At 42.5% G+C, this 27,841-nt stretch overlaps 1 protein-coding gene across 1 annotated transcript in view; it reads left to right on the top strand.

Moving 5' to 3' along the window:
• The first annotated feature begins 5,751 nt into the window (after positions 1-5,751).
• gucy2f (guanylate cyclase 2F, retinal) overlaps positions 5,752-27,841 on the top strand; it is a 30,376-nt gene continuing 8,286 nt past the window's right edge. The window contains exons 1-13 of the mRNA XM_079514271.1: positions 5,752-6,142; positions 6,232-7,048; positions 16,385-16,686; positions 18,200-18,560; positions 19,086-19,170; positions 19,694-19,790; positions 20,682-20,792; positions 21,031-21,111; positions 21,736-21,912; positions 22,055-22,211; positions 22,348-22,497; positions 25,766-25,914; positions 27,119-27,282. Coding sequence (XP_079370397.1) covers positions 6,307-7,048; positions 16,385-16,686; positions 18,200-18,560; positions 19,086-19,170; positions 19,694-19,790; positions 20,682-20,792; positions 21,031-21,111; positions 21,736-21,912; positions 22,055-22,211; positions 22,348-22,497; positions 25,766-25,914; positions 27,119-27,282 — 2,576 coding nt within the window. The 5' untranslated portion in view covers positions 5,752-6,142; positions 6,232-6,306. The remainder of the gene's footprint in view (positions 6,143-6,231; positions 7,049-16,384; positions 16,687-18,199; positions 18,561-19,085; positions 19,171-19,693; positions 19,791-20,681; positions 20,793-21,030; positions 21,112-21,735; positions 21,913-22,054; positions 22,212-22,347; positions 22,498-25,765; positions 25,915-27,118; positions 27,283-27,841) is intronic.

The raw sequence follows: 27,841 nt of genomic DNA, 5'->3' as shown, positions 1-27,841 counted from the left end.
TTGTTTAGGGGGAGCTGAATGTGTTATTAGGCTCCGATCATGGTGCTTAATCTCATTATGAGCCATAATGTCACTAAAGATGCGGGGATTTTTTTTTTATGTTTTTTTGTGGCTTTCGCCTTTATTTTATATATTTTATGGAGGGACAGACAGTAGGCTGACAGGAAATGGGGAGAGAGATGGGGGGAAGACATGCAGTGAGGGCCGTCGCCGTCGGGATCGGGAGTCGAGCCCGCGGCACACTGCCAGACTGGATTGCCAGCCATGGCCCAGGCCGATTTTGGCTGTTTCTTACATGGATGCTAGCGGTGGCTAGCGACAAGGCTAAAATAAGGTAAATAATATTGTTTTAAACTCTGGATTAAGACACACGTCACACACACACACACACACACACACACACACACACACACACACACACACACACACACAGTATACTGCACATCCAAACACACTCACAGCACAGCTGTTGCGTTGTTTAGTCCTAATGTTGTGTTTGTATGTGTCTCCTCACATATTCTCCAAAGCTGTCATGCGGGGGTCATCTCCTTCAAATTGCTGGCCAGTGGCCACATACTCTCACCAGCTGTGTCATGACCTACACGCCCAGTGTCACCCTACATACTGAATGCACAAACCTCCAGATCCCAGACTGGGGTTCATCATCTATCCACACATGAGGCTATAATCATTTCATGAGCCATATGAACTCAAGCCCCTCTTTATTTTTTAAAAACAAACAAGATCAAGTGAAAGGACCTCTCTTCTGCTGTAAGAGAATCTGGGAATGTTGAAAGCTCTGTCTACTGTTTGGGTGGAGATAAGATAAGAGTTCAGACAGCTAGCATGTGTGATAGATTGAATACTAGCTCTTTCAAATGCTCATGCCTGTAGTAGAATACAGTGGGCGCTAACTAATGCTGTTCTCCGTCATTAATACAGTGAATGGAGACAAAGCAACACGTTGTCATAATGTCATTACTCATCTTTTCCCCTCATTCAAGGGAACTACGCAGAAAATGTGTTTGTGTGAGTGGGGGCTGGGTGATGTGCCAAAAGCACTCACTGTGTCCCTACTCCCTGGCGGGAATCGAACCCAGGACCTTCTAGCTGTGGTGCGACAGCTAAGATCTTTAAGTGAGGAAGGTATGCAGGGCCCTGAACGGCATGGCCAGTGTATGGAATTCCAACCTCCCCCGTCAATTTCAAACTCAGCTTCTATGCAACGGTAGAATCTGTTCTCCTATACGCCAGTGAAGCCGCAGGACCCTGAAACCAACCCTGCAGAAGTCTATGAGTCTAGACGGGTGCTACACCAGAATGTTGCATGCAGTAGCCTACTAAACATCAGCAAGAGTACACATGTTACAAACAAGAATCTGTATAATGGAATGCCATGGGTGAGCCAGGAAATATAGCAGCGAGAAGAATGAGACTAGCAGGACACTGCCAAAGACACAAAGAGCTGCCAGACAGCAAATTAGTGCTGTGGGAACTGGGAACCAACACATGGGCACCGGTCATTTTGGTTGTAATTCTTTAATAAATATTTATCTTCTTCTTTTTTTTCCTTCTTTTTTTAACATCTGTTTATTATGATTTTTGGTATACAGGCATTTCAAGAATGATTAACCAGTAAGTTACAGATTGGAAAAAATAGCAGAAACATAAATATTTATCATTAAAGGAGCATTCAGTGATTTGGGTGATTTGGAAAACCACCCAATCCGCCCCGGTAAGAAAATGTGCACATGCACGCTCTACAGTGGGGGGAAGTGCAACAGGCCAACAGCATGTGCACCAAGGCCCGCCCCCACTCGATCATGATTGGAGGAAGGCCCCTCTCATCCTGATTGGATGAAGGCTTTGCCACCCGCCACCAAAACTGAAACTAGGGCTTTTTGACCCCAGGGGCTCACTGGGGACAGGGAGGAACTCCTTATATGGTCAGCACACTCTATAGTAGGGAGGATTATCCAGAAAAAAAGAAAAAACAAGTGATATTTGAATTAAGTCAAATCACTGAATATACCTTTAATATCAGGATTTAGAAGGCATTTTTAGAATCAGCCTCAGGTCTAAATGGGTTAAAGGTATTGTAATTGTGTACTTTTTGATTTGCGATAGTTTTTTAACTTTAAAAAAAATTAAAGCACTAGTTCTGTATTCTAATTTTTGCTTTTGAATTAATGTTTGTTCGGTAACAATCTCTCCAGCGCTTTAGTAAACAATGAAAATACAATTTCAAGTCAGCATACCAATTTCATCCAATCCGGAGAGAGATCTCATACAGCGTACAGGATAAATAAGTGAAATTGGATGACGTGAATGAAATAAATAAATGAGCAGACACATTGGAATTGGAATAAAACATTTAAGATGATATAATTTGTAATTTCTCCTGTTTGGATGAAATTTAAACCCATCTGAACATTTATTTGTGTTTAATTTCCTGTGTCATTATATACAAATTCAAAAATAGAAAATCTACAAGCTCATATAGTGAAACATTTAGAAAATCTTTGAATATGTTTTCTTTTAAAGATTTTTTAACTCAAATCTGTGCTTCTGTGTAGGTTCCTGAATGTTTTGATTTAGGGAGCCGCGGCCAAATGCATATAATTTTGGGGTAGGCCTACTATTACTAGTTTGATCACCACTGATATAGAAACATTTGTTTTTAGAAAACGGCTAGGATTTAGAAGACATTTGTAGAATCGGCCTCAGGACATGGGGATGAAGTATTTGCAATGAACAAATACTGCAATGGTTACTTTCAGAACACAGAGCTTCAACAAAAAGTTTTAATCTTAACCAAAAACATATCTCAAAACACTGTTTACTTTATGTTGATGAAGTGATTTGAATAACAATCCAGATTTTTGAGGTCCACAGAGATAAAACAATGGCCGCCGCCTAACTAACAGTAAAAGTTGCATCTTTCTTTCTTTCTTTCTTTCTTTCTTTCTTTCTTTATTTCTTTTTTTCTTTCTTTCTTTCTTTCTTTCTTTCTTTTTCTTTGAGTGAAGGCTGATTTATCGTTTTGGATATGCACCAGTTTGTAGTACAAGACATTATCCAACAGATGGCGACAGAGTTATGCAAGAGCTATATGACATACTGAATTTACAGAATTTAGTATCAACTAGTCTACAACTAGTCTACAACAAAATCGATTTGGTACCAAATACAATTTGTTTTTAGAAAATGCTTGTCAGATTTTCTGGGGACAATCAGGGTTTTTGTCATTAGAATATGGTATCCATACAGTAGGTTTGTGTGCCTAAGACAGTCTATCTATAAATATCTATAAATATATCATATTTAATCTATAACGAATTATATGAGTTTGTCCATTCTGAGCTGTATGGATATCAAACTACAGTCATTGTTTGTGAGGATATGGAGGTCATGATCCTTTGCCTCGGATACTGTGTCGGATAAACTGCCCCTGTATCAACATCAGTTACCTTTCTCAGCTCCTTTGAGATGACCTCTGTGATGCTCTTTTACACACATTTTTAGTTGAGTTGTGATAGCATACACTGTCAAATAAATTACAGAACAGTACATTTGTACACTCGTGTTTATTTAGTGGATTGCAAGTGCTTTTGCAGGACAATGAATACTCTCATTCTCTGCAGGATGTATGCATCATCGGCTAGATCCTTGACATCACATAGGCCTGATTCTAGCATATATTAAAGGACCACTTCACCACTTTTCAACCTATCTTCATATAATAGGTCCTTACTAATAATCATGAAAAAATGGCGCAATTCTTTTCTACTTGGTCTGTGTCTCATAGGAGGGCTGTGGGCAGTTCAGAAACCGTCTTCCAGTGACATCATCGATGGGGAATACAAGCTAATAAAAACTGCAGGCTTTCTAGTCCTGAAAAGTTGCAATGCGAAAATGGAAGCCATCGTTCTCACGATAATGAAAATCTAAACATTTTTGTAAAAAAATCTTGTTTAAAAAATAATCTGCCTAATGATGATGTCACTGGAAGACGGTTTCTAAACTGCCCACAGCCCTCCTATGAGACACAGACTGAGTAGAAAAAAATCATGCCATTTTATCATGATTATTAGTGAGGACCTATTATATGAAGATAGGTTGGAAAGTGGTGAAGTGGTCCTTTAAAGATATACTTTAGGGCACGCTTCCAGACTGCTCCTACCTTGAACAAAGGTAGGAGCAATCAGGGGGAGTATGTCGTGACAGTGCAGTATAAGGTATGGGTATTGCCCATTGGTGTCCATTCACAGCAGGGGTGGTGTTCTGCTGAGCCGTCATTTTTCCCCTCTATTCCTGGATGTTGTACAGCGGTATCAAGGTGTTACATTTAAGAGGCTCATCGGCTTATGGGATATGGGTCAACAAAGGTGGAATGGTGATAGCCTGCCCTGGTGTCAGTGCACGATAGCATGATGTGAAGCATGCCTGCCTTTGTCTAAATGTTGACTTTTCCAAATAGTATTAATTTACGATATTATATTCATATTTTGATACATACAGCACATGTGTATATACAATTGTCTTGTAACTTAGATGTTAGGATATTTCACACCTAGTACATCCTAAACACCACAACCCACTGAGTAATAGTCAGCTATTAGACGTCTGTCTAAAAATGGGTTATATTAAACTTTCTAAAAATGTTTTTTTTTAGCGGTCTAAGCTTTTTTTAGCGGTCTAATCAACGTCTAAGCTAAGCTTAAGCTTAGCTTAGACGTTGATTAGCAGTTTTTTAAAAACGTCTATATATAGACGTTGAAACGACGTTGTTTCAACGTCTAACCTAAGCCTAGATAGCTAAAAAAAACGTTCATTTTTAGATCATTTATAACCGCCGCCATTTAGCCGTATATTATACGTCTATTAGACCAAAAATGCTCAGTGGGAACTCACATAATTGCTATTGGTAGGCCTATACTGGCTGATGCAAGGCCAAACAAGGGTCTAATCAAATTAGACAATGTTATTATTTGATCCTGTAAGTATAAATCAACATAGTCAGTCCTTTAAACTGACACCAGTGTTCATTCTTAGGTTGTAGCCTAGACGTTTTGGAGTGAACACTCTGCTCATGCTGCAGTTTCCCGGGTGGTGGTGTCAAAAGAGCTGAAAAGACTGACACACACAGATATGAAAAGCTCATGGGGCTCCTTGGCTGGGGTAACCCTTCGTTATCTCTAATTACTCCCTGCCCACCAAGGTGCAAATTCATTTAAAACTGCAGAGCCTGTGCAGTTGGTATATTAGACCAATTAAGGCGCGGTTCAGGTGTCTTCGTGCAACAAGGTGTCTCCATGGTAAAAAGCCTCGGCTGAACTTTGAGTTTGCATTTGTCTGTGTCATTTTTATCATGTTATCATCAGTTAATCTTAATATCTGATGATTTATGTTGCGAGTGTGGTGGGAAAGGTATTCACTTCTTCCTTATAGCAAGGTTTAGTTTCTCCCCAACCCCAGCCTACAGTATGTAGCCTATGCTGTCAATCCTCTTATATTGTGCCTTACAGAATATGGATTAGGTTAATGAGTCTACGCCTACGCTCGACATGCTCTCAGGTCACTTTGAAGGGATTGATTGGGCCTAGAGCCCATCTAGACCTGCTTTCTTATTAATTAATATATATCTTATAGATTCTTTTAATGTTTTTTTATTACTTTTCCATTTCCAATGTTTGGACCGGTTACCGCAACACTGTGGGGAAACAATCTTTATTGGGAAGTACTTTTTTATTTTATTTTATCCCTGTAAGAGACTAACTAGAGAAAGCTAAATTGTGTAAAGTGTAAATTGACCGATAGGTCTGTTATGGTTCCTTTTCAACCTGGGAGACGTTGCCTGCGAGTGGAGTGGACCTGTTTGCGAACAACTAAACTGCGAGACATAAGTAGCTCTCCAGGGTGCTGAAGTGGTCTCTGAACGCAACACATTGAAGATTTGCCCGTCACTCAGCCTATCTCAACATTATGACTTGTGGTGAGATTCGTGAGAATATACCTTTTGAGTTGAGTTCAGTGTGACTAGATGTTTGGAATGGTGAAGTGGGAATTGCTTGAGAAAGTCGGAGTGGGCAGTTGTAAGATTCTCTTCGGAGCTCGAAGCTGTGCAGGCGTGCCAGACATGGTAAGATTACACTTTTAGTTCATATTAAATATTACACATTTTTCGATTCATTGGACTCCTATAATACATTATGTTGATCTGTTTTGTAGGTGTCTTTGGACTCATCTGACCATGCTATAGTGAATATAAACATTCACTATTAAGGATATCCTGGAAGGAGGAAAATGCAACATATTCCTCAAAACTTTAAAAGGGCGTTATGGGAGTTTTCCAACTATCCATGTATACCTGTGATCCGAAGGAATAATCTTGCAATATTGCCATTGCATAATTTTATGCTATGGATTCTCCTTGGAACTTTGATGTTTCCATGTTGCGTCCGATGTATAATATTCAAAGTGGGTGTGCTTGGGCCCTGGAACTGCGACCCAATTTACTCCCGGGCCCTACCAACTGCGGCAGCCAAACTGGCTGTGAGCAGAATAAATGAGGACTACAGTTTAGATCTGGGTCTGAAAATGGACTTTATTATTCTTCAAGAGCCATGCAGGACCTCGCAAGCTCTCACCACTTTTATCTATTATGAGAAGATAGCTGATGCTTTTGTGGGACCCACGAACCCGGGTTATTGTAACGCAGCCTCACTTCTGGCCAAGAACTGGGATAAGGCTATCTTTTCTTACGGCTGCATCAACTATGAGCTGGACCGAATCGTTGGCTTCCCGACATTTGCCAGGACTTTGCCATCCCCCACAAAAGTCTTATTCACTGTGTTGAAATTCTTCAGTTGGGCCAACGTTGGGGTAGTGTCTTCCGATGAGGATATATGGATGGATACTGCCAGTGCTGTGGCCAGTGCTCTCAGGAGTAGGGGACTTCCTGTTGGTATAGTAACAGCTATTGGGATAAACGACACTGAGATTGAGAGAACACTGAGAAGGATCCAGGCTGCAGGAAAGATAAAGGGTGAGTCTGCATAACGAATCATTTAAGGGGACATGTTGGCTAGAACAGGTGACGACGATGAATCTGATTGAGGGATGTCTTAACTCTTTGGGAAGTATACAAAACAAATGCTTGCATCCAAAGAAGGAGTCTCCTGGGATCTGATATTCTATCAGTGCCACTGATATTCTATCAGTGCCACTGATATTCTATCAGTGCCACTGATAGTGGGTATCTCACCACTGTCTTGTGAGCAATGGAAAACAAATAAACAGGCTGTCTTAGATTGTGTGGTTGTCAAAATCGACAGTGGCGTGCACAGATAGACACTAGGGGGTGCTAGAGCACCCCCTGCCCTTTTGGCATTGTGCCCTTTTTGTTTTGTACACTGTACAGTCTGTGGACCATGGTGACATTGATCAATTCTTGATAAAAAAGCTTCTAGTATATTATTTAGGCCCCAAAATCTATAAATCTCACACTATTATGGCAACCGGCCGGTTCCACTCGCTGCACAAGGTGCCCTTTTTTCACTTGAGCACCTGCCCCTCTAAATGTCTGTGCACGCCACTGAAAATCGACAATGCATTGTATGAACAGCCAGAGTTGGAGTTTAGGCATTATAGTTTAGTTATATATTACTGAACAAACACTCTATAGCAATTATTACTATCAGACCTTTTAACAGGAAACCTTTTAACAGGAAGACTGCATTTAATAGGGGGAGACTGCAAACCTGGAGCAGGCTTAACACACCTTAACACAAAGTCAAATGAAAGTTAAGCAGAGCTTGTGGAACAGTTAGAACAGTTTGTACTGTAGATGAAGGTATAAATACCACCCTTAGAAATTAAAATCCATTCACTCTCATTGTTGCACTGTGGACGGTTCAGAAACCAATGACATCATCACTGGGGAGTCCAAGCTAATATAAACTACTAGCCTTTCGCTTCCTGTAAAGTTAGCATGCTGAAATAGAAACCATTGTTCTTACATTAAAAAAAAGGTTTAACTAGAAAAAATGCTCCTCGGAGCTCATGGTCTCCGCCAGTTCAGGTAGGTTATTGTGGGCCAGAAATGTTTGAAATGCACCAAACAGGATGGAATATGAAACATCTAACAGATCCGTCTTGATCACATGACATGCAAAGTTTTGTGCCGATCGGTCCAGGTATAGGTAAAAAGCGCCACCATAAGCACTATTTGAAAAATGTAGGGTGGCATTTTTTCCTTGGCCTAGTGGCAATGTGTGTGCAAAGTTTCACAGCAATCGCACACTGTTCATGATTTGAGGCATTTTGTTCAAAACGGACCACTCTAGAGATACTGTGCACCGATTTACATGATCTGTCCAAATATATATAAAAAATCACACCCGTGTGAACTGAGTGGTGCAACAGACTCCCCCCCCCCCCCCCCCCCCCCCCCTCTCTCATTAGCAGGCAACAGTGCAGCACTGGCACAACACTTTTGCCCCTACTGGTACTCATAGTCACACACAGGTTAACACACAGTCACATAGGTTAACACACAGTCACATAGGTTAACACACAGTCACATAGGTTAACATACAGTCACATAGGTTAACACACAGTCACATAGGTTAACACACAGTCACATAGGTTAACACACAGTCACATAGGTTAACACACAGTCACATAGGTTAACACACAGTCACATAGGTTAACACGGACATTGCTGTTCCTTGGAGTGGTTGCACCACTCAAAAATGTGTCTTACTGGTGGCGCTATAACAGGCCGATCTCTAATCGCGTCGTCACACGAACGGACAGGGTGCAAAGCACAGCCTTCGGCCTGGCGGAATCAAAAAGTTTGAAATCTTGTTTCAAATGACAAACAATGATGCCAACTGATGATGTTACTGGTAGGCTCTGAGGCTCTGACACATTCCTGTAGTGTAGAGTGAGTAGACAGAAATGGTGGCATCTTATAATGAATATTAGTGAGGCGCAATTATATGAGCATACGGTTGAAAATGGGGGAAGTGGTCTTTTAAGGATGTTGAAAGAGAGCTGCTCTGACAATAGCTCCGGGAGTTTAATTTCAAAACAATGTCTTTTGGCAGAATAAAAGCAGAATAAAAGTTTAGTAAACATTTAGTAGAGGCAGCAACGTTTAACCATAAGGTTGACTGCCCATGCATGCACATCCCTATAACCTCTATTTCACCTACAGGTATAGTACCCCAAATAATTCTGATAACATTTTGATCCAGATTTTTACATAATTTGAAAACAAGGCAGCCACACAAAAAAAGCAGGCTTAAGCCCTCCAGGCGCTAGCAGAGCGAGTGCCCGCACCAAGCAATATGATGGCAAGGCTGTTGACTCAGAGCCACCTGAGTTACATACTGATAGGGTGCCAGCTAATCTATTTTGAATTGCACAATTGCACTCGTACTCGACAATTATATTAAATGAGACTACTTTGGGCCGGCTTAGCGGTCCACGCCGGTCCAGGCACCTAGGCAGATAATCCTGACAGCGTGTCGCGGATTCGAGTCTCGATCCCGACGACCTTTGCTGCGTGTCACCCTCCCATCTATCTCTCTCCCCATTTCCTGTCACAGTACTATCTACCTATCAATAAAGGCATACAAAAAAAAAATGCTGATATGATACCTATTTATGCTCTTCAATATTGTTAAAAATAGATAAATACAAATAAACTGGCCATTGTAAATGTGAAATTGAATCAATACTTAGCAATTGCATGGCCTATTTCTCACATAATGTTATCTGGCTGTACTGGGCCATATACTGTAGGCCTATATCTCTGCTGTCGGGCAGAAACCAGCTTACTCCAAAATGCTTGTTTTTTAGGAAATTACTTTATATATTGTCAGAGGAATTAGCTGGTTTTGTCAAAAGCGCTTTTTAATACTTTTCATTGGTTCAATATTGTTTTAACCAAAACACAGACGTAAAGGGTGTTCAATAGTGTTGATGTGCTCCAGCTCTGCAGCCTCCACTTTCTCCGGTATTAAGCTCCACTTAATCACCCAATGCATGCTGGGTATCAACCTGCTGACCTATGCCTACCAGAGCCTTATAGTGGAGAGAGTTGTGTCAATGAGGGGGCAGAAACAGCGGCAGTCACGCGTGGTTCATGTACAACTCAAAATGGTGACGAAGGCTTGTAGACTCCAGTGCATTCCGTAAACCTCCAGTTCAGGGCTTTGTTACTATTCAAAGGTTCTGTAGAAGATGAAGTGAACGGAGGTAACACACCTCTCCTTATATCTGATGCACTATTTCACTTTAAAGGCCTCATACTCCAGTTTTAGGTGATAAGGATGACCTACGAAAACCACAACATGATATCACGCCGCGGTGGTAAGCGACTCACCGCTCACACAAACAGATATGTTTTTACTAGCCACCGTTTCGGTGGTCACCTTATACAACTGGAGTATGATTAGGCGCAATGGTGAATAGGCGAATAGGCAGCTGTGTGAACAAGTATAGTTGTGACCGCAGGTCGCATTTACTATGGAATCGTGCATTTCCTGTCAGTGTGTTGGTTGGTTGGTTGGTCACCCCAGGCAAGCCCCCATATATGGCGCCCAGGTCATCGTTACAAGAAGATCCTAGTGATCGAAACGTTGAATCAATAAACCAGTGGAGCTGAGTTTTTCATACCAGTGTTGCGGACTCTATTTCTTCCTCTTGTACTGCCATTTGTCCAGCACCTGGGCTAGAGTGGAGGTGCATTCTCTATTACCTTTATCACGTAACATCAGCCCACATATGGTGCCCAGGTCATCGTGACATCACGTGACATCATCAGGGATGGATATCATAATGGACATGGACATCCCTGGTGTCATAATGCGACCTGCTGTCGCAGTTAACCCCCCCTCCATATATGGAGATCCCTGATGTCATCAATATTGGCCAGCAACTCTACATCTGACCTCAAACCTCAAACCCTTAGATCTCCATATATGGATATATGTCAGAACCTGTTCTGACATTCCATATGTTGATCCTTCCCCATCCATCCTTCCTCTTCGATGTCTCCCTTTTGACTTATACCTGTCCATTCAAACTCTAGACGGGCCTGCCCCAAAGTTATTAGTGCAGCCGCCCGGCAGCCGGTGAAAACAGTTCTCAACAGGCCTGAAAATGAAGGCCCGGCCCTACCTGGGCCCTCATCAAACCGTGTACACTCAAGAGAATGTCCCCGCTACCACCCTTAGATCTCCATATACTGTATGGAGCTGACATGTTCTGACATTCCATATGTTGACCTGACCTCATCAAACCCTGTACACTCAAGACATGCTCCTTATATGGCCAGTACAGAATTCATTCCATGTTGGTCTGACCCCCCATGCCAAAGCGCCAGCACTCGCCCAGCAGTCTGCCGCCAACGAGGCGGATGCGTGCACGCTTCTCGCCCTCAGGCGTCTTACTGGTGTATAGTGTCATAAGTTGTCTACTTGGACCAAGCCCTACCCGAGCACGAGAGCAAGTTGAAGTTGAAGTGAGACACACAGTTCGCTGCAAGCGCATGTTTGATTAACACTGTATACATTTACCAGCAGTAAGATAAGACGCCCTGAGGGCGAGAAGGGTGAGGAATCCCCCTGGAACGGCAGACTGCTAAAGGAGCGCTGGCGTGTCACGAGGCGTGACCATATATGGAGGCGAGATGTCACAAGGCGTGACCATATATAGAGGCATGATGTCACGAGGCGTGACCATATATAGAGGTGTGATGTCACAAGGCGTGACCATACATGGAGGCGTGACTAACATACGGATATGCAGGTTTTCATAGTAAGTGCGACCAACGGTCGCAAAAACATGACTGTAGTCACCAAAACCTCCTAAACTACTACAGTCTTAATGTCTGTGCACATACACTTCAGAGCTGTTGTAAGTCAAAGAGAACAATGGAGAGAGTTTAATTTTATTTGTTGTTACAAATGTTTGTCAGTTTATGGCGGCAAGTTCTTACTTCCTCTTGCAAAGGACTCGCAAATGGAGTGTGTCAAAGGGACAAGGGGCATGTTACATTTGACATTGCAGCATACACATAATATGTTTATTTTGTCCACTTTCATGTTCATTGGAATGTCCACCCTGAGAATCTGAGGCCATGGGTTCAATTCTCACTCGAGTCATTTAAAAAAATATATATTATTATATAATTATTATATTTAATCAGCAAAAACACATTGATATAAAGTCCCTTTTTCAAGTGGGAACTAGCCAAGAAGCAGGATAAAATGACACAACTTTGACATGCATTACAAAACAACCAACAACAAACAACATAACATCCCATGATACCAAAATACCAAAAATTACATACAAAATCTCTAAAGTGATACACTTTAAAGATGGAGTGCCGTGATTTCCCCTCCCCTAAATTGCATCAGGTACTATGATTATACTAAGTTCATTAACTAAGTATACCTAGCCTGCAGGGAGCATTCCTTTCCAGGGTTTATAATCCGGTCGGGAGCGGATGATATTGTTACATCATGTTGTAGTCGTTGTTTTGTAGTCATCAATCTGGAACTTCCTTTCCTACCTTCCAAATAAAAGCGTGACTCGCACTACGCTTTTTTTTTTACTGCTTTTTTTGGGAAGGTATTATTCTTCCAGTTTGGGGTAAAGGATGTTCTGGTTTGAGGGTTCCAGCCCGATGACTATAAAACAATGACTACAACATGATGTAACGATATCATCTCCCGACCAATTAGCACCACCCACCTGAACTTAAGCCTCGCCCACAGCTGTTGTTGTATGATAATGGAGTAGGGGTTATGGGGTATTCCGATTGGGCCTTTTGACTCAAAGGCTTTCAGCTTTCAGGAAGAATCAAAAAATCACACCCGTATGAATGAGTGCAAGGTCTTATATAGTCTGATCAGCTATGTCAGTGACGTCACACACTAACCATGGTAACCATGCTCACCTGTGCACGGACACGTACACAGGTACACAAACATTGCACGGACACGTACACAGGTACACAAACATACAGACAAAGCTGGTTATTGGAGTGGTCTATTAGAGTAATGCTGACACCGTAGACACGTAAAAAAAGAAAAAGTTCAAAAATCACAGCACTCCATCTTTAAATAACGGAGACCCTTAATATAGGATCAGATCAGATTCAGAATACCCCTATTTGGTAGGGGAATCGTAATGTGCTCCAGAGTACAATATGATACAAAAGTGCATGTCCATGTATGCAGGTGGTGCCATCATTGACTGTACCTAGGCTGTGTCCACCAAAGTGTTTTTTTCTGAGCACAGAAAATGTTTTAAATTGGTTTTAAACCCTGGCTGTGGTCAGCAGGAGCAGGACAGCTGACAGGCAGGGAGAAGAAGTACAGACATTCTTGGTGCCCGTCTCTGCCAGCTTGTCTATAAACAATGTGTAGCCTACCTCTCCGAATTGTGATCGTCATTATTATGTTCCCCAATACAGATCCATCCAAAGTGGTGACCTACTTACAGTAAGCCTGTGGCTCCAGTGCTCACTGTTTGGCTATTTTAGCCACCACCAGGAGGCAGGAGCAGAAATTCCATCCAGATGTTTTGTCTGGTGAACAGGTCGGGTTAAACTTTATGGCCACTGGATTCGATTATCCTGACCTAGATGTAAATTCATAACTGCTGGAGTCACAGATTTCACCTATGTTTTGCAGTGAGTATATGGCTTACAAAAGAGAAGGTACTTATATAGTCCCATAGTATCACGCTTGGGTCCTTCCATTCATGTGATACACTGTGATCAGAGGGTTTAATTGGCTTCCTCATACTTATATAAATAACAAATGTCATTCAAATTCCCAGGCTTTTGCTTCCAGTCTGCCCCTGCCAGTTCATGTATGCTATGTCTGTACTATGAATTGGAATTTAGGCTTATAACATCATGTTTTCCCTAGTGATAAGATAATGACAAGTTGCCACACTACTTTTCAATATGTTCACTGTTCAAAGATGTGTCTCCAACTGTGGTTACACCATAATGATGTCATGAGTCATGACAGACATTTACCTCTTCCCCCTGAATCCCCCATGCCTTTTCATACAACAACAACATTGTCATCACATGATTCAGACAGAAAACAGAGGGAGGTCCTGGCTGAGATTTGTGCTCTAATAAATGCACTTGTCTAGTAGTTTAACTATGTTATTTATTATGTTAATTAAATTTGTTGAGTTATAGCCTACTGACTGAATTGACTTTTTGTCGGAAGTGCATAAAAACAAAACCCCAGACAACAGACAGCAGGCAGCCCATTTATAAGGTCTTGCATTACAATTTACAATTACAATTTAGGCATTTAGCAGACGCTCTTAATCCAGAGCGACTTACATGCCGACGACACCCAATTGTATCTCCCCATCAATCCTAAAGACCCCTCCAGTATACAAAAACTCCACGCATGCCTCGCAGACATAAAGAACTGGATGTCAATCAATTTTCTACAACTAAACGACTCTAAATCCGAGGTTCTCATTTTTGGTCCACCCCAAGAAAGAGCCATGTTAGCGCAAAACCTGGCCTCTCTTACCCCAAATGTAAAGCCCTCTGTGAGGAACCTTGGTGTTATCCTTGAACCCGACCTCAATTTTGAAGGCCATGTAAAAAAGGTCATTCAATTATCATTTTTTCACCTTAGAAATATTGTCAAAATCAAGCCCTTCCTATATCCACCCCTGATTTAACGAAAGTAATCCACGCATTAATTTATTCACGTCTCGATTATTGCAACTCCCTGTACTCCTGTCTCTCCAATAAATCCATCCAACACTTACAACTAGTTCAAAATGCTGCAGCCCGAGTCCTGACCGGTACACGAAAATACGACCACATCTCACCAATCCTGGCATCCCTGCACTGGCTCCCAATCACTTTTAGAATAGATTTTAAAATCCTACTTTTAACTTTTAAGGCCATTTCTGATCTGGCCCCATCCTACATATCTGACCTACTTAAGCCCTATATCCCACAGCGCACCTTAAGGTCCTCAGACAAGGCGCTGTTAGAGGTCCCAACATCTAAGTTAAAAACAAAAGGTGACCGGGCCTTTGCACTCAGAGCCCCAGCTCTCTGGAATGCCCTCCCCCTCGAGATAAGGCTTGCAGAATCTGTCCCCCGCTTTAAATCCCTCCTAAAAACTCACTTTTATAAAGCTGCTTTTAACACCTAAACGTTTTCTAAACATTCCCTATTGTTCTTATGTCCTACTGCATTTCTGTACATTGCCTGTTCTTTATTTTTTATTGTAAACTGTTGTTTTTGGTGTGCACTGCATTTGTTCTTATTTTATTTTTTGTAAAGCACTTTGTAACCTCGTTTTGAAAGGTGCTATATAAATAAAGGTTTATTATTATTATTATTACATTAAGCAATAACAAAAGCATGGCATATAAAAAGTAGTTATCATGAATCATGCGTAAACTAAGAACGTAACAGTTCTTCAAATCCTGACAATCCTCTGGTGTACAGAAAGTACTGTAGAATTGCTACTCATTTCACAAGTTGCATCTTGTTGTCCGCGTTCAGGCAATGGCAACTGGAAATGACACAGAGAGCAAACACACACAAGACTTATAGGACCACATTGCATGGTCAACTAAATTCACATATCACACACGGTTACTTTACTGTATGCAGTGCCGACAGTATAGAAGAGTCTTTCAGGATCATGGACATGCTTTAATAAATTAATGCATAATGTCTTGTTAAGCCTACCGGGTGTCTGGCGCTTTGCTCTGAATTAATTCTGACAAAAAGTCAATCATTGATAAATGTAGTTATTTTTCTCTTTAAGTTAAAAACAATCAGACCCGTCTGAAGTGGGTGGTGCTGTATTGTACTTGTGCTGTACTGTACTGTACTGTACTGTACTGTACTGTACTGTACTGTACTGTACTGTACTGTACTGTACTGTACTGTACTGTACTGTACTGTACTGTACTGTACAAGCCCTCCTCCCTGGCCTGTGTGTGTCTGTGTGTTAGGCTGTGCAACAGTGACACTTGGTGGTGAACAAACGCTATAACGCTATTTTATTTCGTGCTTAGACAGACAGACAGACAGACAGACAGACAGACAGACAGATCCAGGGACCCAGGGACACACATAGCTGTCTATAGGAGTGGTTGCACCACTCAAAAAAACAACAGCAGTCACAAGATAGCCTATTAACATGGTCACCATTGTGAGCACCTTTAACCACTCAGTTAGGCTATGAGAACAACATGGCAGATGTACAGTTATGCTGTCTCTTGAGTGCAATAGCAGTATAACTCCATGCACACACTTGACAACTCTCCACTGTGTTTTCTTTCTGTGTTGCAGTCATCATCATGTGCATGCACTCAGTCCTAATTGGAGGAGAGCCGCAGGCTAACTTTCTCCTCAAGGCCCGGGATATGGGCCTGACTCGGGGCCAGTATGTGTTTGTGCCCTACGACACTCTCCTTTACAGCCTACCCTACACAAACACCTCCTACTTCCCCCTGCAGAACAGCAGCAGGTTGCGGGAAGCCTATGATGCTGTGCTCACCATCACTGTTTCTTCAGAGCTCATGTCCTTCAACGAGGCATTGGACATGGCCACAAGTTCAGAGGAGCTGCAAATTGGCATGGAGCCAGAGGAGGTAAATTGATCATAGCATCAGAGTATAATAAGCCTTCCTTGACCAGGACAGTGATTTTATTTTCTAGAATGACATGGAAGTTCTGTAGAATATATGATTGTATGCATGTTCTTCTCTATTGTTACTTTTACCGAGAACTTCTGGGGTCACTGTGTGGAGAATCCCCTTGTTCATTCACTTCCATTTGTTTCACAAACCTGTGTGTGTAGCATGTGAAAATATGTAAGTGCTCCATCCTACTATAAATGCGCCACGTCTCTGTGGGTCGGACCCACGGTTCTCCAGAACCACCACAAAAAGCTCTGGTCAGGCTCTGCTAGTGGGCATATATCAGCCTAAATCCCCTCACCTGTGCAATTTCCAGCCTCTGCCTCAGCCAATTGATTGCCATGGCAACCCCCACACCTGCCAATTGAACCAGTCCACTTTTCACAGTCAGTTTGCAGCACTCTTCAGACATGCAGGCAGACAGACAGATACAGAGAGCTCATGTGGGACACAGACAGACAGTTAAAATGGGTGCTATGACAACAGGCATTGCATACTAGACAGGGGCGGAACAACTTTGTACCGGGCCGGGGGGGTGACCGCACGATCGGATCTCGCCGAAGTTCCAGACCCACAGGAACGTGGCCAGGGTGGCCAGTTCCGGCGACCTGCCCCGCATCCGAAACGGTCGAGAAATGACAGAGTTACCGTGTGGGGGTCCCCGATGGGTCCCTGTACTGTACTGTACTGTACTGTACTGTACTGTACTGTACTGTACTGTACTGTACTGTACTGTACTGTACTGTACTGTACTGTACTGTACGTAATGTAACACCCCAATCATCATATATGTGTGTGTGTGTGTGTGTGTGTGTGTGTGTGTGTGTGTGTGTGTGTGTGTGTGTGTGTGTGTGTGTGTGTGTGTGTGTGTGTGTGTGTGTGTTAGGCTGCGCAACAGTGACACTTGGTTGTGAAAACCAACCAAATGCTATTTCGTGCTCAGACAGACCCAGCCAGGGACACAGTAGCCTCGGTCCCAGGCTTACTTATCTGCGAAAAGAAAAGCATGGTCACAACGTAAGGCAGAGAAGCTATCGGCGGATGTATCCTCCGGAACATCCGTCAGATGTATTTCCCCCGGATACGATATTTTTCCCAACCAATCACAACACTTGTTTCATTCGCGGAGAATGTAAACTGATTTGTAAAGCATCAACGTAATTTCCTTGGGCGATACTTCCGCTAAAATCCTGCAACTTCTGCTGATAGTCTTTTCAGCGTAGGTCTTGCCCAGGGTGGGGACACAGCCAGGGACCCAGGGACATATAGCTATCTATAGGAGCACCACTCAAAAATCGAGGAAAATATACCTGCCGGAAAAGCATAATTTTCAAGATGCTGTCAATGATGGCTACCGGGAGCTTAAGAGCAGTGCAATGCAGCTCCAATAGAGCAATACTGTACATCCTCATCTCAGTGGTCATGTGTGATTCTATGACCTGATTGACCTCATCTTGTGTTGCAGGTCAACCCACTGTTTGGGACCATTTACAACAGCATCTACCTGCTGGCCAGGTCCATCAGCAACGCCAGGAAAGCTGGCAGGTGGCTGTCAGCCTCCAACCTGGCCTACTTCACCAGGAACACCACCCTCAATGGCTTCAACCAGAAGATCATGGTGGACCCCGGGGGAGAAGGAACCACCAGCTATGTCCTCCTGGATTCTAATAGGAGGGGGAGTCGGCTGTACAGCGCATACATACTGGACCTGACAGTGGAAGAACTTCGCTTCACTGGGACCGGGAGGTCTATTCAGTTCCCAGGAGGTTCCCCGCCAGCTGCTGACTCCAGCTGCTGGTTTGACCGCAGCATTATCTGCAATGGAGGTAAAAGGCCTTTGGTTTGGTGCGTGCCCGCCCACTGCCCGTGTGTGTGTGCGCGCATGCTCACGCACACGCACACGCGCATGCTCACGCACACGCACACGCGCACACACATTAATTCATTCAAGTTTGATTTATTCTCGAAATTACACTGATTAATTAAACTCATTTTCAGCGTCGTCGAGTAATACAATATCATATAAAAAACATCACAATACATCAGAAGATCAGGAAAAGGAAAACAACATATACAAACACACGCACGCACACACGCACGCACACACGCACGCACGCACGCACGCACGCACACATGCACAGTTGCACAGTTGCACAATGCACACACGCACGCACGGTTTTGCCATTGTATTATTACTGATAAAGCAGATGCAACTGAAATACATGTGTGTGTATAACATGTGGCCATGTTCACTTGATGTGATACATGTGTCTATTGACTGTTCAATTGCATTCCTCCTGTGTGTGAGATCTATCATCCACCTTCCCTTACCATCATTCTTTCGCCTATAGGTGTGGACATCACCTATGTCATCGCGATATTGGTTGTCATCGTCCTTCTCACTTTAGGAGGAATCGGTCTCAGTTGTTTTATAAGGTACATTACGTAAATAGCAATATGTTCTTGTGTATGTAAATTACTGATTAACCATGGTGTTCCTTTCCCCTATACTTCCTTTGTGCATTAGCTTATTTTCCACTAGTAACGTTAACTCAAATTCTGTATACAGACAGAATATAAAAGCATATATAATACATTTAACCCTGCATTATGATGTGAAAATAAATGTATAATCAATGGAAAATTGAAATTGAGAGTTGGGTTCAGCAAAAACTAAAATGAGAAATCATGGATAATCAAGGATATTGAGAATGATGGCTTTCATTGTGTTCTGAACACATTTTATTAATATAATAGCTGCTATAATTAACTATATAAATAGCTGCTAAAATAGCTATAATTGGTGTCACTTTCATGAAAGAAAAATTGTTTCATACTCATCAACTTGCACTAGTATTTCGAAATTCTAAGTATTTCGAGTAGGCTATACTACAACTGTACTATTGCCAAAGATTGGATAGATTTCTATATCTCATCTGAACCCTAATCTGGTTTGCAGGAGAAGAGTCCAGCATATGCAGATGGTCAAGGGGCCCAATCGGATTCTCCTGACCCTAGACGATCTCACTTTTATCGAAGTACAGATGAGCAGTACGGTAAGGCCCTTGTCTATCGTCTAGCAAACCGTCTTATTAACAAAAGTTTAGCACCTAAGTTTGAATATGTTCTAGCGTACTGTCCAGTGATCTACAGTACTTAAAACAGATTTTCTTTACTTACAGACTACTCAGCTACGTGTTTCAATAATATCGAAGAGATATTCTCAAAGTGTTGCTCAGTAGTCTGTAAGAACAATATAATATTGTTCTTTTGCCTATAAAAATCACACTCGTGTGACGTGAGGGGCGCCTAGATTTTTGGGGGACATGTTGATGTTCTCATATCCGTGAAAACTGAAATAATGAAATAAATGTATTACAAGATGGTATTTATATGAGCGAGATGTTGTCTTGCGTTGTCCTTAACTGCCCTAAACAAGTACATAGACTTGGCTGGCAAAAACATTCATCATAACTACCCTAAGCAAACATTAGTCCATAGATGTGGCCGGTGATGGGGCATTTATAATTATTAGGCTCTAAACAAACATTAAAAGTCCATAGACTTCACTTGGCTGCCACAATTTCGGAAAGACATGCATTGGAGGAGGGTCCCTCAAAAAGGTTGTAGTCCATATTTTGGGAACCTTTCTCACCTGTCTGTCATAATTGAAAATAAAGGATTATTTTACCTCAGTCTTTACAAAGTGATACACGTTTAATAATTCTTATAAATAGAATAAATCCCCATAATAACAAAGCCAGTGATCGGACAGCAGTGTTGCCCCATAAGCATTAAGCAGCAGCATACTGGTGATTGCAGACAGCCAGTTTTAATGTCAGTAATTCTGTTTGTGAGTCTGCTATGTCTAATCAACACTTACTGCACTCTGCACTGTATGAACTAAAGATTCATGATTACATGTATTCATCTCTGTTGTCCCACAGAAAGATTTTTCAGAGTCTAAGAGTGCAATCGAGGGGAATAGCGTAAAGTCTGGAGACAACTCTGTGAACAGCGCTCATTCAAATGGGGCAAGTAACATAGCTGTGTACGAGGTAAGTCACATTGAAATTACAGCTGACAATGACATCCGTGTGAATGTCCATTTGTAACTCTGAGTGTACAAACTACAAATATATTATTGCATTTGCACATTCTCAGAGCTAAATTCACACTGAGGATTTGACTGTGTTCCTTTCTGTACCTTGAGCTCTGCTGTGCTTATTATTAGTACAATAGACAATCATGCAAGCTTGCCTATATGTTTTCCTAACTGTGTTGTCGATCTCCCAGGGTGACTGGGTGTGGCTGAAGAGGTTTAAGGAGGGACAATTCAAGGAAGTGAAGCAGAAGAATGCCAGGATTTTTACAAAGGTAAAGCATTTGAGCTTATTCCAAAACTGTGTTCTTGCTCCAAATGACATCAAGTTTTAGAGGAATTCAATACCGCCCAAAGTCAAGGTCAGAGGTCAAGAACATTCATACTATAAATAGAAAAAGATTGCCATCATTCTACCGCCTTCATTCTTGCTCCGATTTGAATGACACTTTATACATACACTTTATACAGGGGCTTAGTACCAACCAGAGTAATCTAATCAGAGAGTGCGAGAGAGCGACACTAGCGTTGACTCCCATTGTAACAATGGAATGCGGAAGTGCTCATTCTATCTCAATGGGATAGTTCCAATGTTTGGAACTATAGGCCAGAGGTGCCCGCTTTGCGGCGAGATCAAAGCGTGTCGCCACTCTCTTACTAGATTACTCTGGTACCAAGATAGTGTTTCAGCATTCTGTATCCAAGGTCAAGGTCAAAGGTCAAATTCTGTCTGTCTGTCTGTCTGTCTGTCTGTCTGTCTGTCTGTCTGTCGCACGCATGCACGCACACACTCAATAGATATAATAGGTCTCTCTATATTGAAGATGTATCTGAAAGCCACATTGAAATGTTACCATTTGTTCCTTTTGTGATCTCATCCGCTGTGTTTACTTCCCTAGATGAAGGACCTGAGAAATGAGAACGTGAACCCTTTCCTTGGGTTCTTCTCGGACCCACCAGAGTTTGCGATAGTAACAGAGCATTGCTCGAGAGGCAGTCTGCAAGATCTGCTGAGGAATGAGGATGTCAAATTAGATTGGATGTTCAAGTCTTCACTGCTGCTTGATCTCATTAAGGTAAGTTGCCCATTGATTGGCAGTTGATCATCATCTTGGCATATTTGGCTGTCATTGTCATTGGCGTCAGAACAAGGCAACCATTTCTCAAGTTTACACAAAGGTTTCAACAGCAAAATAATGTATTTTACTGTCCTGCCAGGGTATGAAATACCTACACAATAGAGAATTCCCCCATGGCAGATTGAAATCTCGTAACTGCGTGGTAGACGGACGTTTTGTGTTGAAGATCACGGACTATGGCTTCAATGAGTTGCTGGAGTCCCAGAAAGCTCCTCGGGAAGAACCACGATCCGAAGGTAATACAGTACATACACACACACACACACACACACACACACACACACACACACACACACACACACACACACACACACACACACACACACACACTGTCAATTGAAGTATATGCTCAGTCACCTTCTTTCCTCACAGATCAATTTTGGACAGCTCCAGAGTTGCTGCGGGATCCAGAGATGTGCCATAAAGGGACCTTTAAGGGAGACGTGTACAGCTTCGCCATCATACTCCAAGAGGTGGTTGTTAGAGGACCACCCTATTCCATGTTGGGGCTAACGCCTGAGGGTAGGTGTGACTGATTGGTTGTTAGAGGACCACCCTATTCCATGTTGGGGCTAACGCCTGAGGGTAGGTGTGACTGATTGGTTGTTAGAGGACCACCCTATTCCATGTTGGGGCTACAGCCTGAGGGTAGGTGTGACTGTTTGGTTGTTAGAGGACCACCCTATCAAAGATGGTCTATTTATGAAGATGGGTCAACTTCATTGGAGCCACTATAGGCGAAATGGTACACAAAGCCTACAAATGGTCTCCTAAATATAGTAGGCGTGGTTTGCTTCTCCCCGACCTCCCCTCCCCTCTCCCAGGCTGACAACAACACTAACGTCATGTGAATGAGCATTGAGAGCATTATGGCAAATGTCAAAATCAGCCCCCATCAACCAAGAGTCTAGGAAAATTATATTATTAAGCATTGGAACACACATTTCACACATGTCCATTCATTTCACGTTATAATATTCACATATTGTCATCTTAAATATGGGGCCAGAGCCCCCTATGTGTTGTCCGTCAAATTGCAGATGGACAGAGAGAGGCTTCCGGACTCATCTCACATCTCACGAGAGTTTGTTGCTGGGATAAAGAAATGTCATTAACAAAGTAGATTTTCTCCCGATTTGTCTCGCTAAAAGAAGCCATTTTACTATGAATATCTTGTAAATATTGTGTGCCTTGTGATGATTGGGTCCAGTATTTAGTTCAGTGACCATGGAGTTAAGGAATGGTTCAGAAGCTGCGTTCACGTTCATTCTCCCATTGGAAATGAATAGACTCCAACATTCTTCCCGTCTCCTAATAATGTTTCCGCCCACCTCACGCAGATACGGGAAGTAAAGCAAAGTTGGCCTCTCTTGCTAATTTTCCTCTTGGACCCTATTCCATGTTGGGGCTACCGCCTGAGGGTAGGTGTGACTGGTTGGTTGTTAGAGGACCACCCTATTCCATGTTGGGGCTACCGCCTGAGGGTAGGTGTGACTGGTTGGTTGTTCGAGGACCACCCTATTCCATGTTGGGGCTACCGCCTGAGGGTAGGTGTGACTGGTTGGTTGTTCGAGGACCACCCTATTCCATGTTGGGGCTACAGCCTGAGGGTAGGTGTGACTGGTTGGTTGTTAGAGGACCACCATATTGCATGTTGGGGCTATCGCCTGAGGGTAGGTGTGACTGGTTGGTTGTTAGAGGACTATCCTATAGAGCGTTGCAGTCCCGCCCCCTCGAGAGACCCGGAAAAGAAATCCCCGTTCATTTTCCTCATAGACTTTTCAGAAAGTATTTATTTAAAGACGTTTACGCAGCGGACAAAGCCAACTCTTGTCGTGACAAATCATGACAACAAACACAATTTTTCGGGCCAAACAAAGAATTAGAAAGTAGAAAAAAACGGAAAAACGGATTCATTTCCTGGGCCTGGCGTCGTCATGAAAGGGGGCGGGACTGCGACGCTCTATTGCATGTTGGGGCTACCATAATGGAATGCCCGGTTGGAGCATTGGCCACACGAACTGTAAAATGTGTGGTCAGGACATTTAACTTAACTGACAGAGTGTACAACTGTAAGCAAATACGGGTCCAATTGGTTACAAATGGAAATTAAGACTGAGACAAATGTGTCCGTGGCAAGACTTGACCTTGTCTGTGGCAAATCTTTAGATGTTTTTCTTGTTGAGTGGTGTAGCCAATCCAATGCACAGCAATGTGTGTCCCTATGGTTTTGTCTGTTTAGGGTACCAACAGGTGACAAAGTGGATCTGTTGAGCTTCACACTGTGCACAGGTGCACAGTTTTTAGCAGCTATTTCGTCACACACACACACACACACACACACACACACACACACACACACACACACACACACACACACACACACACACACACACACACACACACACACGCAGTACAGTACAGTACAGTACAGTACAGTACAGTACAGTACAGTACAGTACAGTACAGTACAGTACAGTACAGTACAGTACAACTCAATTACTGAATGCCAGCCCTTTTCATCAGAATATGTATGACACTGATTTACTACATATATGACACTATGGCGCATTAGGACTTTTTATTTTCAATGACCCCATAACTCTGAGACATTCCCCATAACTTTGAGACATTTTTCTGAAACTGTGCACACATGGAACCACATGGATTCCAAAGGAACTTTGAAAAGATTTTGAAGACTTTCAAAATACTTTAATACTCTGTTCTGGAAGCCTGCAGAACCATGAACTAACCACACAATCTAGGTGACATTTCACCATTGCAATCACCAGATATTTCATTGTCAATTTTCCATTTTTTTCAAAATGTGGTTTTAGCCACCATTTTCCCTACTGCCACATATGCTTGCTACTTCCAATTTATTTAGAGGCCTTGATGACCTCTCCTCTCACCTCCACTCAATGCTGGCCAATTTGTTTAAATGTCCTCTGTCTGCCTTTCCATGTTGTACAGGGATACCTTGTTATCAGATAACCATGTGCTGATGCATAGGGAGCTCTGCGCTTAATCTGCTATCACTCAAGCTCAGTCTTACTTTGTAAGACCTGTGTTGTTGAATGAGTGGTATCCTTCTCACTCCCATAAACACATTTCCTGCCACTGATGTAAAAACTGCATTAATTTATAGGCAGTCTGAATAAAAAAAAGAAAACAAGACATGGTCTAATAACGGCGTGGCTTCCTTGTGTACTGTATATCTGATGTCAGTTCAGTACAGGGTGGTGAATAATTATTACATTATGAATTAAATATTCACACACAGAAAGAATAGTAGGGACATGTGGGACATATTCAGGGATTAACTGCCATGGCATCATTCACAGGAGATGTTCTGATTGGTGCAACAATTTGTGAGATTAGTTGTGAAACAGCTAAGGACAGACGGACACACGGACACTCTAAAGACAGCTCACCCCTTATTAGGCGCTATGCCATAAATTATGACTGCCTCTTTGCTAAATTGTTTTAGTTCTTCAGATTTACAACATAGGCCTACTTTATTTACTGATTGAACCAAAGGCTGTGATCTTTGTTTTACTTTTGCAGGATATGCAATATTTCAATATTTATTTGAAACCTTTTACGTTCATTCAACTATTTCCTCAGACCCACTGCTGTCTTTCTGTCAGTAATTTCCCCCCCTCTTAATTCCAATTATGTCTGCATAATATAATAGCTTGTTGAGTGTAATGACATCTTAAATCAATGTGCTTAGAACTGCCACAACTCTAAGAATTGTATTCACACAATGTTCTCCAATGTTCACCAGAGATCATCCGCAAGGTGAAGAAGCCTCCTCCCATGTGTCGCCCCACCGTAGCCCCTGACCAGGCTCCACTAGAGTGCATCCAGCTGATGAAGCAGTGTTGGAGTGAACTCCCTGACCGAAGGCCTGCTTTCGACGAGATCTTTGATCAGGTCAGTCAAGACCCTATAACAGTGTAACAGACTGTGGTTGAACTGGGATGTACCGATGCAAATTTGAATATTTGAGTACTAGAAGCACGAACCGCCCGTGTGTGTGATCGCAGTGCGATCCGAGTGAGATACACACACACTTTATTTTTTTATTTTTTCTCCACGAATGTCGTGTGCCCGCTGTCCGTGTATATTCTCGGAACATCGCATCACGGAAAGGGAAAACACAAAGCTAGGTTGAAAACGCAGGGGTCGATACGTCGATACGTCGGTACGTCACCGACGTATCGCGGCCGCGGAGCACGGGCGTAGGCGGCGCTTCCACATGCGTCACGGTCTCCAAACTTAACTGTGCACGAAGTGTGCGCTCACAACTTGTCACCGTCTCAATTGTATATAGATGAAGCAGGTCATTGTGGTTAAATAACTTACCGGTAGATAGATAGTTATAAATGTATAATTTTAAAAGAAGCTAGCTAGGTTTAATATTTCACATTATTATACATCTCATGTTAATTTAGAACACATTTTGCACTGGAATGAATAGTTGAGACATTGAGTGTGTGTTTACTGCACACCCACATGTTCATACTGTACATACTGGTAATAATCAGGTTATGGCATGCATTGCATTAGTGCTCTGATGTGATGCGATGCAAGAGTGTGGAATAGCTGACACCAACTCGGGACTGCTGAATCGCTGGCCTCCACACCCCTGTCTAGCATTGGGGTCTTGAGCTCTGCAGTTTTGCTAGCTCTGCTGTCCTGCCACATTGTGTCTAGAATAGATACCGGTAGTTGGTTCTGTATGCCTTTTCCCTAGCCTGACACATAACATCATGGATTCACTCACGCCTCCGGGGAGTACGCGTAGTGAATCTATACGTTATCAGTCTGGCCAAAGCCTGCTGTGCTGTGAGCACTGAGCATCCAATGTGTCTCGGCCCCATACAGCAGCAATGACTCCACTGTAGCATTAGTGCTAATACAGCTATAACATGTTTTACCCGGTTGCTCTACTATTACAAATACTTTGCTTGTAAATAGTAAATAATTTTGACCGTGCAATTTTGGAATTCGTATAATGTTGTGTTTGAATATTGCTTTAATTGAGCCAATATGCAAAGGTTGACCTGCATGGAACACACAGCATGATTGATGATTCCATGATTGAGTCCTGTCCGGCTGTGTTTTGTCCCACCAGTTCAAGCTTATCAACAAGGGTAAGAAGACCAACATCATTGACTCCATGCTGCGAATGCTGGAACAATACAGCTCCAACCTGGAAGACCTGATCAGAGAGAGGACAGATGAGCTAGAGGTGGAAAAACATAGGACCGAAAAACTATTAGCTGAGATGCTCCCACCGTGAGTTTTCACACATAATAGTATGGTTGCACGCACGCACGCAGGCACGCACGCACACACACACACACACACACACACACACACACACATTTAACATATTTATTTGCATTCACATTTTACAAGAAATTCTTGAACACAAACAATAGTGGATGTGCAAACTTGAAAAACTCTACAAGTGCTTCAGGATACAGATCACGGGTACAGAAAGCATCGCCTTCTCCATATATGGCGACTGCCAATATTGCAGACACTGAACAGAATTTTGCCGATGCCTTAGCTCTTGGCTTGGGCATGCCTGCAATCTGCAGGCCCCTCACTACCGAGGCTTCCAAATATGAACACAAGTAGTTTACATTTGTAGCCAAGCTGTATAATAGCATCATTAAGACGCTGGTACTTAAGCACCTTGGTAAGGAATGCCTCTTCCAGACTGTGGTCAAATGTACATGCCACTTCCAAAATGGTCACTTCTCTACTGTCCTCATCAACAACAACAATATCTGGTGTATTAGCTGTGACATCTGAAAAGGCATCATTTTCATTATTGTGCATGAACATG

Source organism: Electrona antarctica, assembly GCF_951216825.1.
Source record: "Electrona antarctica genome assembly, chromosome: 11".
Taxonomy (NCBI): Eukaryota; Metazoa; Chordata; class Actinopteri; order Myctophiformes; family Myctophidae; genus Electrona; species Electrona antarctica.
This window is presented reverse-complemented; position numbering and strand designations above follow the sequence as displayed.